The sequence below is a fragment of the Chenopodium album genome, chromosome 24 (genome assembly GCF_948465745.1).
Source record: "Chenopodium album chromosome 24, dcCheAlbu1.1, whole genome shotgun sequence".
Lineage (NCBI taxonomy): Eukaryota > Viridiplantae > Streptophyta > Magnoliopsida > Caryophyllales > Amaranthaceae > Chenopodium > Chenopodium album.
In genome coordinates this window covers 1,333,963-1,354,229 of record NC_137857.1, presented here as the reverse complement: position 1 = coordinate 1,354,229, position 20,267 = coordinate 1,333,963, and the positions used below count along the sequence as shown (strand labels likewise).

At 32.6% G+C, this 20,267-nt stretch overlaps 1 protein-coding gene and 1 pseudogene across 2 annotated transcripts; both read left to right on the top strand.

Annotated features, from left to right (window-relative positions):
• The first annotated feature begins 8,639 nt into the window (after positions 1 to 8,639).
• Positions 8,640 to 12,056, top strand: LOC145612250 (uncharacterized). The gene is made up of 2 exons (XM_081667629.1): positions 8,640 to 9,394; positions 11,256 to 12,056. Exons 1-2 carry the CDS (start codon positions 8,769 to 8,771, stop codon positions 11,938 to 11,940), a joined length of 1,311 nt encoding a protein of 436 aa, XP_081523755.1. The 5' UTR covers positions 8,640 to 8,768; the 3' UTR covers positions 11,941 to 12,056.
• Positions 12,057 to 15,963: 3,907 nt separating this feature from the next.
• Positions 15,964 to 19,436, top strand: LOC145612010 (wall-associated receptor kinase 4-like; annotated as a pseudogene). Its single transcript, XR_014106507.1, has 3 exons — positions 15,964 to 16,896; positions 17,080 to 17,193; positions 18,865 to 19,436. The product of XR_014106507.1 is annotated as a wall-associated receptor kinase 4-like (transcript).
• Positions 19,437 to 20,267: the final 831 nt, after the last annotated feature.

The window sequence follows — 20,267 nt, the reverse complement described above, 5'->3', positions numbered from 1 at the left end:
TTCTACCGATCTTCGGTCCGGTCTGGTCTTGAGTCGATGAACAGCCCTAACCATGGTTTCATAAGAAAAAAAGAAGCCACTACTCATCTTCTCGATGGGGTGAAAATGGCTCCTGATTTGACAGGTGGTGAGGTAACATAGGGATTGAATGGCGATGAAAAGTTACTTGTCATGATGGGGCGGTATAATTTCTTATATACACTCGGGTGTATCGTACATTTGGGGGTTTTTGCTCATTAAATGAGCAAATATTAATGAGCAAATAACTCGGGGTGTATAGTAAACTCGGGTGTATAGAATAGGCTCTTTAGGGCGAATGAATTTTATGTTGAACCCACTCTAAATTTGTTTTGCCCCACCTACACTGCTTCGCCTCATGCATACCCACTTTTATAAAATACTTTTGAATACTCCACAACATATACACATACCTACTTAAGTTTAAAATTACTAGGTCTAACATTGAAGTTTAGCTTCTATTGAATTTTAGAGAACTCGCGGGAGATTTGAGAAAATTTGAATTTGTGATTTGTTGATTAATTAAATTTCATATGAACAAAAAGTGCAACAAATGTTGTTTTAAATTGTTTTTTCTGTGCTCTAAAAAAAATTGTGGTTTTGGCTTGCTTAAGCTCACCCCTTTTTTCAACCCGGAGTAGCGAGTCAAGCAATAGCTTATCACCGCTAACTCATACCAAACGGGTACGGCTTGGAAGATAAGAATTCACAATTACTAAAAGGTTTAGGTAAGATCATGTCTAATAAATTCAAGTACACTAAGATAAAATAAATTCAAGTATCTCATGTTGTCACAATTCACAAATACAACTCTTCTCTTTTATTTTTCAATTACTGTAATAATTTTATTTTAGGTAGTAAGGCATATATCAATCAGAGTTGACCAATGCATGCATGATGAATAATATACAGAACGTCAAGACGTACAATTTACTTTCGCCAGTTCGTGGAGTAGTCTAATGACTACATACTCAGCCATTGACTTCAATTTTTTCTCCATAAAAAATTTCCATGGTTTCAACTGGATTTACATTTTTACATCATCTATGATATCATCCACACATCATATGATAGTTCACCCTAAAGTCAAAATGCCCCCACAAACACAAAATATAATTAGCCCATAGTCTTGGATGACTAAGGAGAAAGCAATATACAAGTATGTGGTAATGCTCTCCTCGATTTGGGGAACATCAAGACTTTAGCATTATTACTTTGAAAACTTAAAATTTATCCAATGATAAATATTCAAAATCAATTATGTCGATTTCCTCACACAGGGCCAGTTCTCTTCGGCTTAATTTCTGTTCAGTTCAGCTCTAATCAGTTTAGTTCATTTCCTAATTTCTTTCTCTTAAAAATAATTCATTTCAGCTCTATTCAATTCAGTTCGACTCCAGACATTTTAGTTTAGTTCAGTTCAATTAAGTGAATCAGAACGGATCCATAGTTTATTTGGAATAATTTTAGAATGTATGGTAAAATTATGCATTAATTAATGTAATCAATAGTCTGAATGAGAGTTTACTTAGTAATTTACTTTTAACTTCGAATACGGAGTAAACATGTCTAAATGTTGTGTATGTTACTCCGTAATTTCCTTCAAAAGATACTTATAGATCATTATTGTCAAATTGAACTATGAAATGCATACAAGAGTATAATTGAAATGCTAACTTTTGTAAATTTTACAATTATGTAGATCTTATTTGTTAAAAACGAAAATATCCTTAAGATTAAAGTAATGTATAATTGGGTAGTTCCATACCTTTGTATAATATATTATGTACAAGTAGGTTTAAATTTGCTAATTGAGTATCACCGATTAGTAAAGTACACACGAAGGTATAATAATCAACAAAATATTATATCATAGATAATAATATACGAAGAATAGAATAATGTACGACATGACATTATGTTTCTTTTGTAAAAAGTATTCTATGAGACTATGTTATATCTCGTTATACTGAAAACAAATTAGTTTGATTTGACAAACTTAGAAAGGAAAAAATCAGGACAATCATAACAAAGGCGTGGTAAATTGATTAATCATTAGTTACAATTGTGAATTGTGATATACTATCTCCGTTTCTTTTTAGTTGACACGTATTCCTTTTTAGGAAGTTTCTTTTTAGTTGACACGTTTCCTTTTTGGGTAAATTTTTTTCCTTACATTTACAAGCTACCCCACTTGTTTTTTCATTCTCTATCACTCTATTTCCTCTCCTTAATATATGTGTTTAAATCAAACGCGTCAACTAAATAGAAACGGAGGAAGTATAATTTTAGGTTAATAAGTTGGTTTGATTAGCTTAATTACATTAGTTTTATTCATTCACTCTTGTTGAGTTGTTGGTTTGGCTTTATCATAAAAAGCGGTGCCAGGCTTGATTTAATTTTATGTAATTATTATTTTTATTTTATTTTATTTTATTTTTGGGTGGTCCAAAGTGGGCCCAACTAAATGGAGCCCACGGACCGGGCCCAGGACAAAATTTGGTGAAACAAACGGGGCCCAATAGGCCCAATGTCTCAGTCTCCAGGCTGACATTCCATGATCCAGCTATATGATGCGACAACCTTGCTGAGGTGGTCGAGTCTCAAGTGGCATTGGTTATGTATATAGTGATGGAGGCAATTAGACAGCTACAAAGATTGTAGGACTTAACTAAATCTTTTATCTTAACGTTTTCAATCACATAATTAAGCTAATTTAATTGTAAAAATTAACAAAATAGTTGTATTCATAATTGATATGGAGTAACTAATTAACTAGCTATATACATTAGGATTTAAATTTTGTCCATATACGAATATGTATATTATAAGTACTCACACAGATTATATGTAGTTTTATTGAATACATTGTTGAAATCTACTTTACAAGATAGGTAAAAAGTGGATAACTTTACTCATATTGATAAGTAGTAAGTGTTGGCAATGACAAATCTATCTCATACCTAATTAAAACCAGTTCCAAATTGCATCTAAACTTACCCAAGTTTGACCTAGAAATGAAATCGATCGACGTGAACCAAATATATTCATAATATTAATATGAGTAATTTTTTATTTATAAAATAGCTTGTTATCAATGTATTTTCAATGACCCAATTCAAATTGACATTGAAGTGAATAGCCAATGTATGTGATCCCTAAAGAAAACTCAAATTATACCTGTCTGGGAATTTGGATGACCTATATGCTATCTAACTTTAGCCGGTCCAAACTTAATTTTAAGGTGATTAGATTACATAAAACAATTTTGGGCTCAATCATCAACTTAAGATCTTGATTGAGTTGATCCTTTATCATGATATCATAAGTCAGCGTGACAAGGTCACATGTTCAAATCTCATCTGTTATTCCTCCTTCCAGGAAATGGTAAGAGGCTAAGTGCAATTTATCACTATTATTAAATTGTGAATGTGACACTAATCTCTGAAGACAATCCAAATATAGGCCCTACGTTGCATATTTGCATGCATGTATAGACAAATCGAAGGGACATTAATGTATGATCAATGATCAAACCTTATATCAATTCAACAAGTTAAATGGCGGATGTCGCACATGATTAACCAAGAAAAAACTTATCAGTATCACTTAAATTAGAGATTAGCTTTGCTCGCTGACATGTCTTGGCCCCACATTATTTGTAATTTTGTATGATATGTTTTTAAAAAAAATTGCTTCCAACATATTCTTCATCTCTAGTCTCTACTAAAATTGAAACAATGCATCTGCTTGCTATCCAAATCCAATCAACTACTTCTTTTACTATTTCAAATCAGTACATACAATTTATTAAAAAATAATCAGTAAACAAATTGTTATTAGAAGCTTGAAATTCAATCCTTGTGTACTTCACTCGGTTGAAAATGTATAATACTCCGTATATATACATGCAACGTATTATCTTGCACTTAATAAGTGTTGGGGTAACTCAATATTGAGCAACCCTCGAGAAGGGCCGGGGTTGTTCAAAGGATGTAACTATGTAAGTAATGATCTTTAGCTTTGTTAAATCCCGAGATAAGATAGGTCACCCCAAAAAATTTGATGTTAGAGTGTCAACATTAATTTTTATTTACAATCGGGATTAAAATTTAAACTATTGATTAGTTGTTTTTTTTTTCAAAAAAAAAATTAAAAAGAATGATAAATGAATTTTAACGATTTTCTCCCCCTTAATGTACGTATTGAGTGATAGATCATCCATACACCTACATACATTCTGCCATTACAGGCCAAATACCTTTAAATTAAAATTTCAATGAAAGGTAAGTAGCGTAAAAATGCAACCAAAAGTATTGATGTATGTTTCCTACATCGTATCAATTTTCATTTTAGGGCTTAAAACAAAGAGAGAGCATATAACATGCATTCATAGGGTGCACGCTTGGTTCTCATACAGTCATACTCATTAACCATTAGCAAATTAAGGTCCCCATACTCCGGTCCACACTTTTATGGAGTGGTTGCACTTGTTAACATCATAGCTTTGTCATCTACTCTTCTTTGGTGGCTCCAAATAGTATGGTTCATAGTATTATGGTTTTATTGAGAGAATCACTATGGCATATACATATTAATACAGATGTTAGTTGTCACAAAAATGTGGTGCTTTATATAGAATAACCTTATCATATTGCTTGTCATGAATTCCCATGACTTGGTGCACATCTTATATACCAATAATGATATATGGTTGAGTGATGACGTGATTTGTATGTGTTGAGTGCTGACGTGATTAATTTGTGTTTGTCAGAAAATTAATCCATTACAAGAATGGAGGATGCATGTCTCGCTAAGATGGATAGGCTATTGGCCTATTGCACTACATGTATGTTACCTATATTTTGGTTTTAAAATTAAATACTATTGGACTTATATGTGATTATTAGACTCCCATTTAATATGACAGTAATTAAACACAGTGACAAAAGACGATCAAAGATGCGTATTGGGATGGACTTAAATTTGTATGACTTTTTTGGAGTATTATTGTAGGATTATACACAGTTTATTCCAATAGCAAATTTACAAAATCAACTGCATATCATTACTTATATGCAATACTACAACCAAAAAAATTCTCATCCAACTTTACAAATTGAATTTAGACAAAAATAATAATTGTTCTTAAGTCTCCAACCTACCAAAATTAATCAACCAAACAAACTCTTTGTTAGTTGATTTCTCATATAAATTTGATTATTTTACAACATTGACGCTATTAAAACAAACATGTTGTATGATCCAAGACAGCCTTGACTATCAATAAATAATCCATGCAGATAATCCAATTATATTGCATAATAGGTAGAAATTGCAATGAGAGCAGAATTTGGCACAAAAGTTAAATCTTTAAATTATTATGATAATTATAATAAGCCACCAAACCTACCAAACTAAAATTAAAATAATCCAAGGTACTACGTACTAATTAATTACAAAAGGAAATTAAAAAAGAGTGTTTTATAAATACGATAAATCAATTATGGGTGTCACTTTTGTAAAGCGTCTCTAACTTGATTTAGAAGATTATGTGTTTTGTTTTTGTAGAACTCCATTATTACTTGTATTTCTTTATTTGTGTGATTAGTCCTTCCAATTAGACATCGTACTACTCAACAACAAAGTGCACACTTGTACTCCACATTTTCGGGCAAATTACAGCCATGCAAGCTGAGTAGACTAGATCATTTTTTTTTTTTTTTTTTTTTTGAAAATGGAAAAATAAATTGATAATCTCAAAAATCATTATGTTACTCTACAATTGTTGCCTACTCTATAAGTAATCCAACTTTGTAAATTTTAATTGTTATTATTATTATTATTATTTTAATTATTTTTATTATTATATCTCAAAAACAAAAGTCATACAACCTACAATAAAGTAGTGGGAAGTCGAGATACAATCTGGACCCCCACTCCTCTAGGTATAGCAAATCCTACCCTAGTGAAGATTTGAGCTGCAGCACGAGCCCCAATGTCTTGCGTCGTCGAGAACCTCTGAATCCACTTCAATAACGCAACAGCCTCATTCTCTAATTATTATTATTATTATTATTTTCAATCTTATTCGTTCTACTTATGTTATGCACATTATGTACTTATATTGAAAATCTTACTCATTTACGAATTAAACTGATCGTAGAAATGGAAGTATTATTAATTAAAGGGTCTCATTGTCACACCTTCACAAGTATATTTCAACTAGTTTTATTAGTTAGGGCATGTTCATATTTACTTAATTTCAGTTCAGTTCAGTTCAGTTCAGCTCCAATCAGTTCAGTTCAGTTCAGCTCCAATCAGTTCAGTTCAGCTCTTAATTTCCCTCTCACATAAAATATTCATTTCAGCTCAATTCAGTTCAGTTCAGTTCAGTTCAATTCCTATCAGTTCAGTTCAGGTCCAATCAGTTCAGTTCAGTTCAGTTCAGCTCATTTAGTAAATGTGAACAGGCCCTTAGTCTAAGAGCAATATGCAAGACATAAAATTAGATCAAATTCCATCTATATCACCACCATTTGTGATTTTTTCTATTCTCAGGACATTATTTTTACAACCACATAAAATGTTATTTCATCATTCAAGCTAAGAAATGCTTGATCAAGTGTTGGGGGAGATATGAAGCTACACTTGAAGGTCTCAACTAGAGTCTTAAACTAGGATAGCTGGTTGTAGGGAGTTTACTTCCTTTCCGGTTTTCCCCTCCTCACAATTTTGCCTGGGTTCGCAAATGATTAACTCTACCTATTACTCCATATTTGTAACACAATAAAACATTGCAACTAGGAAATTTTTTCTTAAAAAATACAACTTTCTTATATACTTGTATTTAATATTTAATACCCATCAAACAAGCACTTATATAACATTTTGTCAATTATTATATGCTTCGAAAAACATAATTAAATAGGTGATATCTTTAGGAGATACAAAGTGAGATACGAAGTAGTACTCCGGTATGTTATTATGAGTTAATCGGCTATAATACAAAACCCAGCTGTTTGGTGGTGGCGAGTGGGTCCCGTTGTGCTGCGCCCACATACGATGGAAATTGGAATCGGCTCCTAATTTCTCGTCTTAGCCAACCTTTCCATTTTCAGGAGATAATCTATTTGAGCTAACCTATAACTTCTCATTTATCTCGAGTGTTAGGGTCTGTTCTCTTACGTTGAAATTCAATTCAGTTAAGTTTAGTTCAGTTCAGCTCATAATTTCCTTCTCTTATAAAATATTCATTTCATTTCATTTCAGTTCAATTCAGATCAGCTGAGTTCAGTTCAGTTCAGTTCAACTGAGTTCAGTTCAGTTTAGTTCAGTTCAGTTCAGTTCAGCCGAGTTCAGTCAATGAGAACAGGCCCTTAAGCCTATCGTTTTTCAGCTTATAATTGCTAAATTTAATTTAATTTTTATTTAATTTAAATTATAATATGAATTTGCATGTCTTGATAGCAACTGCCACACCGTGTGATCGCTTGTAATTGAACAAAGCTAGTAATCTCTATAACACTGATCGAATAACCCCTTTAACACTAACGAAGTAATCATATCTATAACACGGACTAAGTAATCTCTTTAACATTAACGAAGCAACCTTTATTTGCTATTGTCAAAAAAAAAAAAAAAAAAAAAAAAAAACCTCTAGACACATATAAAAATTTGTGTATATAAATTATTTATTTATTTAATTTTTTTTTTGAATTATATATGAATTAATACTTATCTTATGGATTCACAAATATATGTGCTCTTTTAAACTATTGATTTTTCAACATTACCTATTATATTGAACTTTTACTTCGTATGAAGTATAAGTGTATAACATTTTACTTATAGTCATTATTTTTACAGAATTATTTAAAGGGAGAGCATAGGCAAATGCCGTTTACATTCTTCAAAGTAACAATTTGGAAACATTTCTACTTTTCTAGTGATCATCTATCTCAAATCTACTCATTCCCTAATTGGCATTTGGCAACATTATATTTCCCACATAAAAATCAATAAAGATGCATGCATTTCATTCTACGTACCTTTTTAATTTTAACTACTAGCTTTAAATAAAAGATTTAAGGAACAGATAAAGTATATCAAATACACATACAATTGTTAAATAGTTTTTTTAAATAAAAAAATTATGAAATAGCTAACAAATGAAGTATAACAAATACGCTTAAAATTAAGAGAAAGATGGAAAAGAAAAACGAATGAAGTATATTAAATATGCAAAACATTTTGAGAAAGATAGACAAAGAATTAAAATATCGTATCGTTAATTAAATTTCTCGACTCCGATATTCCCGGATATGGACTATGGAGTAGGCATGTGAAATCCACACCTTATTCAATTAGCACCCTGAAAATTTTATTTTATTGCCAAAAAAAAAAAAAAAAAACCTTAAGCTAAATGCCATGTAGATAAGACTTTTTGAATAAAAAACGTAAAAAGGGTATCATACGCAGACAAATAAATCACAGTAAGCGCATCCTAAGCAACGGCGATTCCAGCTCGGATTTGTTTAATTTAATTATTAAAATAATATTTCAAGTGTTACTATTAGTACTCCCTCAACTCTTTATTTCACTCGTTAGTTTCATTTCTTTTCATTCTACACTCTATCAACTACTTAACCACATATACCCAACTTCTTCATCATATCATACAAAATAAATAAATAATACTTCTTTCATTCAAACATAATACTACTTCTAAACAATTTGTTCATACCACAATGGATCCATGTCCATTTGCAAGGTTGATAATCGAGTCTTTAGCACTCCAGCTCCCGATGGGGGCGAGATCCTCATCGGGAGCTGGAGTCCATCCTAGTACGACTCCATGTTTTTGTAAGATCACATTGAAGGGCTTTGCTTCGCAAACTGCCCTTCTACCCCTTTCCTCCAACGGAGAACTGGGACATCCCAGTTCTCCGTTGGAGTCCGCCACAAGCGCCCCAGGGTTTCATCTAGACCCTGCGGCGCTTAGGCGTATGTCAGGTAGGCCTGTTTCGCTCCGAGTATCTGTCTACTCGGGGCGAATGGGCCAAACCTGTGGAATGAGCACTGGTAAGCTCTTAGGTCGGGTTAACCTATGTGTTGACCTTAAGGGGGCCGAGGCGAAACCCATTGTCTTCCAATCCGGTTGGATGAGGCTTGGAAATGAGAAGAGAGCTGAGAAAAACAAAGGAGTTGATCATGCTAAGCTACATTTGATGGTCCGGTCTGAACCGGACCCTCGGTTCGTTTTCCAGTTTGGTGGTGAACCGGAGTGTAGCCCGGTTGTATTTCAAATCCAAGGAAACATCAGCCAACCGGTTTTTAGCTGCAAATTTAGTGCAGACCGAAACTCCCGCTCTCGGTAAGCTTTATTTCCTATCTCTTTCATATATACGGTGCACTTTAGTATCTTATTATGACATTTGCTAACATGCATTACATTGTATTATTTGAAAAATAATTAGCTTGATGAGTCGGACCAGGTTATAACTTTGTATTCCCTCCAACCAATAGAATCGCTTCGTTTTACTCCGTATAAATTTTATGAGAGTTTTATGAGTTAAATGAGGTAATTTCAAGTAACACCTGTGTAGTTTAACATAAGATAAGGCGTCACACTGACGTGTACATTTTAGATTAGATTAGATTATTGAGTTGTTACAGAATGTGGGGTCGAAAAGGGAAGGTGGGTGGGCCATAATAATTTGTTTTTGTGTACATTAGTTTGGTTGGTTGTTTGGATTAAAGTGGGGTTAAATGTTTGATTTGAAAAACAATAGGCATGTGGATGGGGGTAGTCTCATCATATAATTGTGGTACCATTTGCTAAATCCAGCTGTGTACCACCTTATCTTCCCGGCAAAATTTTTTGAGTACATTCATATTAGTCCTTTTGATCAAAAATAAATATGTGGATTACATATTCTTGGTCCAATGTCATTTTATTTGTCCCTTTTCTTAGCTTAGTGCTTTTTTGCTGTCAATTTTATTAGATCTCAAGTCAAATTATATATATCAATGGCCAGCTAATATGTGTATATACTTCTTAGTTAGGTCTTGCCTAATTTTAGGCTCAAAACTCGTCTTCATCATATATCTAAAAACTTGACTGTATTACCTTTTCTTTTTATATTTTACTAAAGTTTAGGTTCGAAACTCATCTTCATTTGATTTTGAATTTAAGAGTAGAGTCTGATCACCGACCTAAATCTTTCAAATAGTTCTTGTTTAGAATCTTTGTAGCATCACATGTCAAGCAGCCGCTAATATGATTATTAAACTAATTACAGATTAGTGCTTGATTATGTTTCTTATTTAGCACTAAAAGTTTAACCTTCTAAGCCAAGTTCAACAATCAGAATCTTTGTAAATATCACATGTGAAGTGGGTGCTAAATCTGCAAATCCATGCTTAAAGTTGATGTTTCACTTTGTTTCTTGTACATCACTAAAAGCAGCTTGCAGCAGCTAGCTCAGCCTGTAAGTTTGTCAGATGATGAACTACATCTTAATTAATTAGATGCTAAATGTAACATAATTACATGCTAAGAACGTACGTGTCGATGATCTGGACGTAGTTAATGCAGCAATGCTCGTATTAACTACGTACATGATTAAATTAGCAACTAGGAGTATGAATTAATTTACTAGCAAGTTGTGATATATACAGTATGTTGCACTAATCAAAAGTTTACTCAGATACCCCCTTTAATGGTGATTTGCATCAAGTTTTCAGGCAACTAACCACATTGCTGACGAGGATTAGATTCCCTAAACGTCGTGTTTAGTACTTAATTAGTAAAATAATTAAGCCGAGACTACGATTAATTAGGAACCAGGCTGGTCAAAATAAAGGATCATTAAAGCCTTCTGTGTGATATGCTGCAATTAACACAACTACTTTCCCATGTGCTTAGATATTGTGCTTGATTCAATAATTCTCTAATGTTCTGATTTTGTTCTACTGTATAATATGCACAATTTGTTCTTATTATAAGCATGTAAATTGTCTCTAATTAAGATGCAAACCAATATTCAGTGAACTGATTTATCACTAGTTAATTAAGAATTTAAGATCTTTAGTCGCAATAAAAATTTGGACTATTAGCTAAATAATTAACTAACTTAATTGGATTTGTATGTTAGTGTTAAAAATATAAGATATTTGTCATTGTAACGAACCATGTAACTGACCAAGGGACTTTTTTGTGTATGATTTTGCAGCTCACTTCCAGCAAACTTTGCCATAAGCAATAACAATAGCAATAAGAAATGGATGGTGAGATCTTTGTCCGGAGAGAAGGATAAGCCAGTGAGGGAGCGAAAGGGGTGGATGATAATGATCTACGACCTTTCTGGATCCCCGGTTGCAGCAGCATCAGTCATCACTCCTTTCGTCCCATCTCCAGGGTCTGACCGAGTCTCTCGGTCAAACCCTGGTGCTTGGCTCATCCTTCGACCCCATGGCTCCCATGTTAGTAGCTGGAAGCCATGGGGCCGGCTTGAGGTATGGCGTGAGAGAGGACCAGTCGATGGTCTAGGGTACAAGTTCGAGTTGGTCACTGAGAATGGACCAACTCGAACTGGCATTCCCATTGCTGAGGCCACAATGAGCATCAAGAAGGGGGGACAATTTTGCATTGATAAGCGTGATTCCAACTTAGGAGAGGGAGTCATGAGGTCACCGGTTAAAGGATTCGTGATGGGGTCCACGGTCGAAGGGGAAGGTAAAGTAAGCAAGCCCTTGGTCCAAGTTGGCATGCAGCATGTAACGTGCATGGCAGATGCTGCTCTATTTGTAGCACTTTCAGCTGCCATTGATCTTAGCATGGATGCTTGTCGACTATTCTCTCAAAAACTAAGGAAGGAACTTTGTCACGACGATAATCAGCATGACATAATCTTGTAGGATTATCATAACTCATACAAGATCGACTATTCCTTCTCCATCACCTCCGCAGTGACAACCAATATAATTAAAAACTCCGGATCCACGTCTTAAATTATTGGTTTGAGCATATGATTTTTCGTTGTGAGGCTTAAATTAATATTTGTTCTTTTTGATTCTTTGGTTGTGTTTTTGTTCTACAAAATCGGCGGATTTGGAAGAATTGAGGGTTGCTGATGGAGGAAATATTATCTCTAATTGATCACAGGTGGTGGTTAATTATATATGTAATCTAATTAACAAAACTTGTACAGAGAACAAGGATCAAATGAAGTTTTTTGTTCATATAAGAAGTTTTGTATTCTTTTTATTTCAAGTGACTGACCAAGCATAATTCTTTGTAGCTTAGATACATATTCTTTGTAGCTTGATTGTTATTTTATTCATTCATATGGTTGGTTCAAAATTCCTTTTGTATTCATTCATTCTTATATAAATCAAACTAGTTTTACAGATTACAGTGTAAGACGGTTCATACTACATGTCTCAAAGGCTCATTTTTTTTTTTAATGTGGTTTTCTCATATTTTTTTTTTCTCCCTATAAATGTCTCCGCTCTACTCGCGCATTCTATATAAATCTTTATTATACAATTATACAAATGCGTAAATAATTGATCTCCTATTAGAAAATCGCCAAAATTGAATATGTTAGTTCATGCAATAATGTTATTTCTCCAACCTTTAACCAACACTACATTATTATTGATCTCGAATAAGATATTGTTTGGTGGAAATATGTTAGATTGATAATTTCTTTCCAACTTTTAGCCAGCACTACATTATTGATTTCGAATTGAAAAAGCTTCAGGTAGGAATGATATATTAGCTCGATCGATTTTGTTGCTCCAACCTTTAAACCAACACTACCATAGTATGTACACCATTGATGACCTATGTGCTGATTAGTGACACGACATAGGCAATACACGTTCGATGTAGTATCGTTTGTGCTTTTCTTTACACCATAGGCCTCGTCGAAGATCATAAATCAAGAATTTGGCTTAATTTGTCTCCCAAACCAGAGTATTGCAATAATTCATGCAGAAATTATGCAATTATTCAAGTAGAAACTAGCATGATAAACGAAATTAGTTATGTAGTTTGACTTTCCCATGCATTATTATTTGGTTGATCATTTATACATGAAAGAAAGACTTTGTAACATATAAGGTACTCCACCAACAAATCTTTAGACGTGGCTGTTATTGCCATATTCAAGCAATATCATAAAGTAATATTTCTATTATACATTTTATTCCAACAAATGAATTATTCCTTCAATTGTGTACATAATACGTGCTTATATGGCATTACTACATTAGTGTCGTTTATGCTTTGTGTATCTTTCTTAGCTACGAAGAAAAAAAATCAATTAGAAAATTATGTAGGTGGACTACAATAATGGGTTATATGATTACTTCTAAATAATGAGGCCAACTATAATCTTCAATGTCCTATGGTAATGTACAAATAGCAACCGCCCCTAGATATGCTATGTCTTAAATTAGGGTAAACCAATTATATTGCTTGATTAGTTTACTTATTATAGAGCAAAAGGAGGGATAGATAAAATTTAAACTAGTGACAACTGACTTCATCACATTTGTTATGATTGTAGGACACGGTAACAATTAAAGACCAATCTAACTATGTTTAAACTGATAATTGAAGTCTACATTTAATTTGGTTTTCATACTCTATCATCATTGCATAAGGGAATAGGAACCTTAGCTTGCTACATATGTGTTTATGCAAGGTATCATCATTAGAGTTGTAGAGTGTCATCTCAGTTCAATTATATATTCTACTTGGGGCTTGTTCCGATCCGATTTACTAAAAACAACTGAACTGAACCGAACCGAACCGATTGAGGCTGAACTAAATTTAACTTAAATGAATTGTTTATGAGAGAAGGAAATTAGGAACTGAACTAAACTGATTGAAGCTAAACTGAACTGAAATTAAGCTGAACAAAACAAGTCCTTCAGTTCAGTTAAGCTCATAATTTCCTTCTCTCATAAAATATTCATTTAAGCTCAGCTCAATTCAGTATAGCTCAAGTCAGTAAATGTGATCAGACCCTAAGTTCAAGAAAAGGGAATTAGCAATAAGATAATTGTTTTAATAGGGGAAAAAAAATTTAGAAGTAAAATAAAATTATTAATTTCATTTAAATTTATTATGTTTTGTCTATGCAATCAAACATATATAGTCCAATCTGCTGATGGAAGAACCCCCTACCCCCCCCCCCCCCCCCTTGTTTAGAAAAATATAAAATAAACAGCAATAAAAAATACTCCATTTGTATCCAATTAATTGCATCAGACTTTTTTTTTTTTTTAATAGGAAAATGCATCAGTTTGCTGGGCACATGTGTCAATGTATAACTTTAACCATTAATATTTTTAATTATCTAATAAAAAATTTAGTACTATGAAAAATGCATTATAGAAGTTATTTACTCCCTCCGTCCCAAAAAGAACGACCCATTTGGCCAAAACTTTGTCCCAAAAAGAATGACCCATTTGCATTAAAGCACCTACCAATTTGCTACAAAATTTGTGCAAAATTAGCTTCCCCCATATAAAAATTTGATTTTTCATGTTATTTTATTACTTTTTCTCTCTATCTTTTTACAAACCCCATGTAAATTTATCTTTCCAATATACTTTTACTTCTTTTTACTTAATTTCCTTAATACCCGCGTAATCAACCCAAATGGGTCGTTCTTTTTGGGACGGAGGGAGTATAAAGCAAAACGTTATACAATATTAAAAAATCAACTCAAAGTTAATTTTTGAATAGTGTGAAGTCAAACGTTTGCCCTTATTAGACACTATGACATTGTTGACATGCTAAGTGGGCTTAAGCACCAAATAAAAAAAAAAAAATAAATAAAATGGTGACCTTTATTGTATGGGCATTGCGGCCCAGTTTGTAAGAGTTATGCTGTAATGGGGCCTAACTTCTTTTTTTATGATGACATTTTTGAGCAAATTTGTAAGTCATACTCGATGCTCATACATCATTTTCGGCAATTTTTAATTTATCTAAATCACCTTTTGTTCTACTTCTATTTAATGAGTGATGTAATCCCTTTTCATATAAATTCCTATTTCTCACTGTTTTTTAATGCCAAATAATGTTTTCTTTTACCATTTAAACTTGGACCAACTTAATAAAATACTTCGTACTAGATTATACTAGTGCTAAATATGCAAAATTGAAGCTAATTATAATTGTTGGCAAACATGATCCACAACACTATTCTAACCATGGACAAATGTAGTGGATAAGTAAAATGTGTGTTGTTGACCAATTCATATAACATGAATAAGAGAGTTGGTCAAAGGATTCAATCTCTCACAATCACCGTAATTACTAGAGTACTACTAGTCTACTATAGTGGTTGCAAGCTTAATTGCAAAGTGTAAACTTGGTCAATTTAATGATTTTATTAAGTTATATTTATAAATATAATACAAGTTTGAATTAAAATATAAAATAAAACACTAACGATTTTAAAATAAAAGAATACGAGTAATTAGTTTTTGAACTTGAGCGACAATTCATGATTCGAGCTATTACATGGATAACATAATTGAAACTTTATGTGTATAATTGAAGGAATTTTGGTGGTCTTATGGATAACATACAATAAGACTCTTTACAAGAATATATAAGATTATTGTCACACGATAAATAAACCGTTAATCTATTATAATGCTTATTTATATACTTTGTTCCATATATTTTAGTACAGATAGTGTTTGGTGTAGCCGTGTTATGAACGCGGAAAAAGCAGTAGCGTTCTCCGAAATTACAATTGAATTTTTTCCTTCATTACCCCACCCAATCACTTATATTGTGCAACTTGCGAAAATTAATAATAAAAATTGACTCGTTAACTATTCATAGATTTTGATTTTAAGGTTGAATTTTGCTACCTTATAATCAATTCATCATACATTATACACAAAAATATACAATAACATGTATGCAAAAACATTGAAAAAGCTATGGCATCATCATCATCATCAATTGTACATGTATCAACTATTACTAGTCTTAACCATGGGAGCATGGCTATTAGATATCTCCGCTGCGGCCGGGCCACCCCGGCCGCGCATAGCAAAGCTAGGGTGTAACGATCGTTGCGGAAACGTGACCATTCCTTACCCCTTCGGCATAGGTCCAAATTGCTACCACAACCCTTTGTTCGATATCGAGTGTGTTAACAATAGTGATAGTTTCTACCTAAAAGATTTGACAACAACATTCAGGGTATACAAATAAACTTGGATCCCCTAAAATCGGAAAGAAATTTAGTCTCAGTAGTACCTTGCTATCGAATCTGCGAAGGTGACGGAAATCCTCGAACACTCGTGTTCGGAAATTCTGATAATTTAACAGGAAGTCCGTTTCTCTTCTCTAGGAAACGTAACGTGTTACTAGTGAATGGTTGCGGTGGTGGTATCGTGTTACTAGATAAAAATAACAACACGATTGCTGGATGTGCCGCGGTGTGTATCAACAATCCTACTAAGCAAGAGGTTAATTGTTACGGAGTAGGGTGTTGCCAGACTTCAATTTCGTCGTCTGTGGATTATTATTCGTTACAAGTTTCGAGCATGGGGAATAACCGTATTGTGGATGATGCTTGTACTAGAGCGGTTTTGGTGGATAATGATTGGATAGCTAATAAGAGTAAGAATCTTGAGCATTTTCAAAATATATGTGATCCTGCTCGTGTTGTGTTGGAGTGGAGTGCAATGATTTAAGTGTGGATTCGCCGAGTTATGCAAATTCTAGCTGTGTTAATAAGGGTCCTAGTGTTGATGATGCTGGAGGGTATGTTTGTCGTTGCAAAGGCGAGTTTTATGAAGGAAATCCTTATCTTCCCAATGGTTGCCAAGGTATGATGACAACAATATGTTGATATATCTTTAGTATTTTCTCAGTTTGTTTGTTTATTATTGTTAGTACAAAGATTAATTCTAATGCTCAATTAAGTAGTAATCTATTTGTAGTCTTCCTACAATTTGCTGAATTTTTATATTTGTCAAGTGAATTTATTATGGATTCTTATAACCGTGTAGTTGTTAGAGGATGTGAAGGTTGTGTGCAAGATTGCATCTCTCTTGGAAATCATACCTTTGGATGTCCTCAAAAGCCAGATAAGGTGAACACAACAACAATAGCAGTTGGGCTTGGTAAGTATATTTCAATCTATAGTTATGCAACTCTGAATATGAAAATATAACGAATTAAATTGTGATATATATATATATATATATATATATATATATATATATATATAGGGGAGGGATCCGGTAAGAACCCCACCTTATATAAGAACCCTTTCTTATGTAAGAACCCTAATTATGTTCTAAACATTTTCCTATGTTCTAAATTTTTTTCAACTTATGTTCTAAAGTTTTTCCTATATTCAAAAAATTTTCTTACTTATGTTCCAAAATTTTTCCAATGTTCTAAATTGTTTTTTAGATTATGTTCTAAATTTGTTCCTATGTTCTAAATTATTTTTTTCAGCTTATGTTCTAAATTTTTTTTTCTATGTTCTAAATTATTTTTTCAGCTTATGTTCTAAAGTTTTTCCTATATTCTAAATTTTTTATACTTATGTTCCAAATTATTTTTAATGTTCTAAATTGTTTTTAGATAATATTCTAAATTTGTTCCTATGTTCTAAATTATTTTTTCAGCTTATGTTCTAAATATTTTCTATGTTCTAAATTTTTTTTTTTTTTCAGATTATGTTATTAATTTTTACCTATGCTACGATTATTTTTTTCAACTTATGTTCTAAATTATTTTTCTTATGTTCTAACTTTTTTGGTTGTTTATGTTCTAAATTTTTGCTATTTTTTAAATTATTTTTCTTATGTTCTAAAATTTTCTGCTTATGTTCTAAATTTTTTCTACTTATGTTCTAAATTTTTTTTCTATGTTCTAAATTTTTTTTTTTCTATGTTCTAAATACGAAATTCTCAAAATTACAGAAATGCCATTACTAAAGGATTATTTTAGATGGTTAGATCAAAACTAATAAAGGGCTGAGATTGGTTCTTATATAAGATTGGGTTCTTATATAGAGAAGGGTTCTTACATGAGCCTTCCTCTATATATATATTTATATATATATATATATTTATATATATATATATATATGGAATATAACACACGCATTAGGTGGTTGTTTAGTTGACATTTAAAATACAAAGTGTAATAGAAAGTAGAAATTTCTAATAATCAAAAGGTGGAGTTGTTTGGTTGGCGAGAATTTCTAACTCCTTAGAAAAAGAAAATTGTTGCATCTGTTTCATTTTCGATCTCTAGCATAATTATAAATGCAATCATATTGTCATGAATTACCATATTAAATCGAATAGTAGGCGAAGGAGGGCAAGGTACCGTCTACAAGGGCATGTTAAATGACGGAAAACTCGTCGCTATAAAGAAGTCCAAGAAAGTAGATGAAAGCCAATTGAACGTGTTTATCAACGAGTTGGTAATTTTATCACAAATTAATCACAGAAATGTGGTTAAGCTTATAGGATGTTGCTTGGAAACAGAGGTTCCTATGTTAGTTTATGAATACGTGTCGAATGGGACTCTTTCGCAAAACATACATGCTTTGAAAGAAGAGTTTCCTATCACATGGGAAATGCGGTTACATATAGCCACAGACATAGCAAATGCTCTTGCATATTTGCATTCGTCGTACTTAATACCTATATTTCATCGCGACATCAAGTCTTCCAACATACTCTTGGATAACAAATACAGAGCAAAATTATCAGATTTTGGGATATCGAAGTCAGTTGGTGTTGATCAAACTCATGTAACAACTCGTGTTGTAGGTACGTTTGGTTATTTGGATCCAGGGTACTTTCAGTCCAACCAATTCACCGATAAGAGTGATGTGTATAGTTTTGGAGTGGTGCTTGTCGAGTTATTGAGTGGACAAAAGGCAAATCGTTTGATTGATGATGAAGAAAGGGGTCTAGTAGTGTGGTTTCTTGAACACATGGGAGATTCTTCACTGTATGACATATTAGATGCTCGAGTCAAGAGGGAAGGAAGAGAAGAGGAGATAATGCTTGTTGCTCAACTTGCAAAAAGATGTGTGAATTTGGATGGAAAGAGAAGACCGGGTATGAAAGAAGTCGCGGCTGAACTTGAGACTATAAGATCATCCTTGCAACATGGATTGTCAAAGAACCAATCAATCTCAAGCAATGAGGAAGATGAAGCTCAAGTAATATATTCTTCGATTGACATGAGTTTAGATAATACAATAGAAGAACAACATTTATTTTCCAGATTTCATTGAAAGACAATTTTATGCGTTTGTTTTCATGTTGTATACTGGTGTATGTGTGTGTATATACATATATATATAGAGCAATAAAACCTTTCTAATTTTTCATAATATATATTGACATTGTGTAGTACTTCGTACTAGAAAGTCTATCGATCATCATCACTTATTAGTTATTACCACCTATCTAACACACCATAGTTTAGGGTGTCTTGAAAGTGTTTATACTTGTATAACTTTTAACTTAATTTTATATGATATTCTATCTTAAATGGAATAGACGGAGTAAGAAGTTGTCGATTATTTAGTGGCTAATAGAGTATTTCAAAGTCTTCTTTGTATGTCAATGTCTGATTTTATGCTTATACCACTATCAGTTGATTTTGGAAGTAAACTGAAAGACTTGTTCAATGCAAAAGTTTGAAAAGGTCAGCCAAATGGTTATTTGGAACTAATGGCTGAATATGAAGCTTTTTTTTTTTTTTTTTTTTTTTTTTTTTGGAATTTTCTATTCCGTCCTAGTATGTTGAATTGTTAGAAATCAAGAGTCAAAATATGTTTTGGACACTATCTCTTTAATTTGAATGTCACTCATTTCCACCCTTATCTTACCGATTAAAAAAAATTACTTCTTCAATTTCCAATTCATGTGATAGAGTGGGGGATCCGTATCTTACTAATTAAACAAAAAAAAAAAATTAGCCCAAAAACCAATACCATATTATTGTCACACACAAATGCTAGCTTGGTAGCTACATCAGTACATCTCATCAGATATATGCAAAATGTATGCAAAAATATAGAATCAATACATAAAATCAATGCATAGAATTAAACCATGTGAGTAGAAACGTGCATGACTGCTTCTTTGAAGTTTCAATGTTCTGATGTTTGATTTTGACTACTTATTTTATTAAGATTGATTATGCACACGTAAGCCAC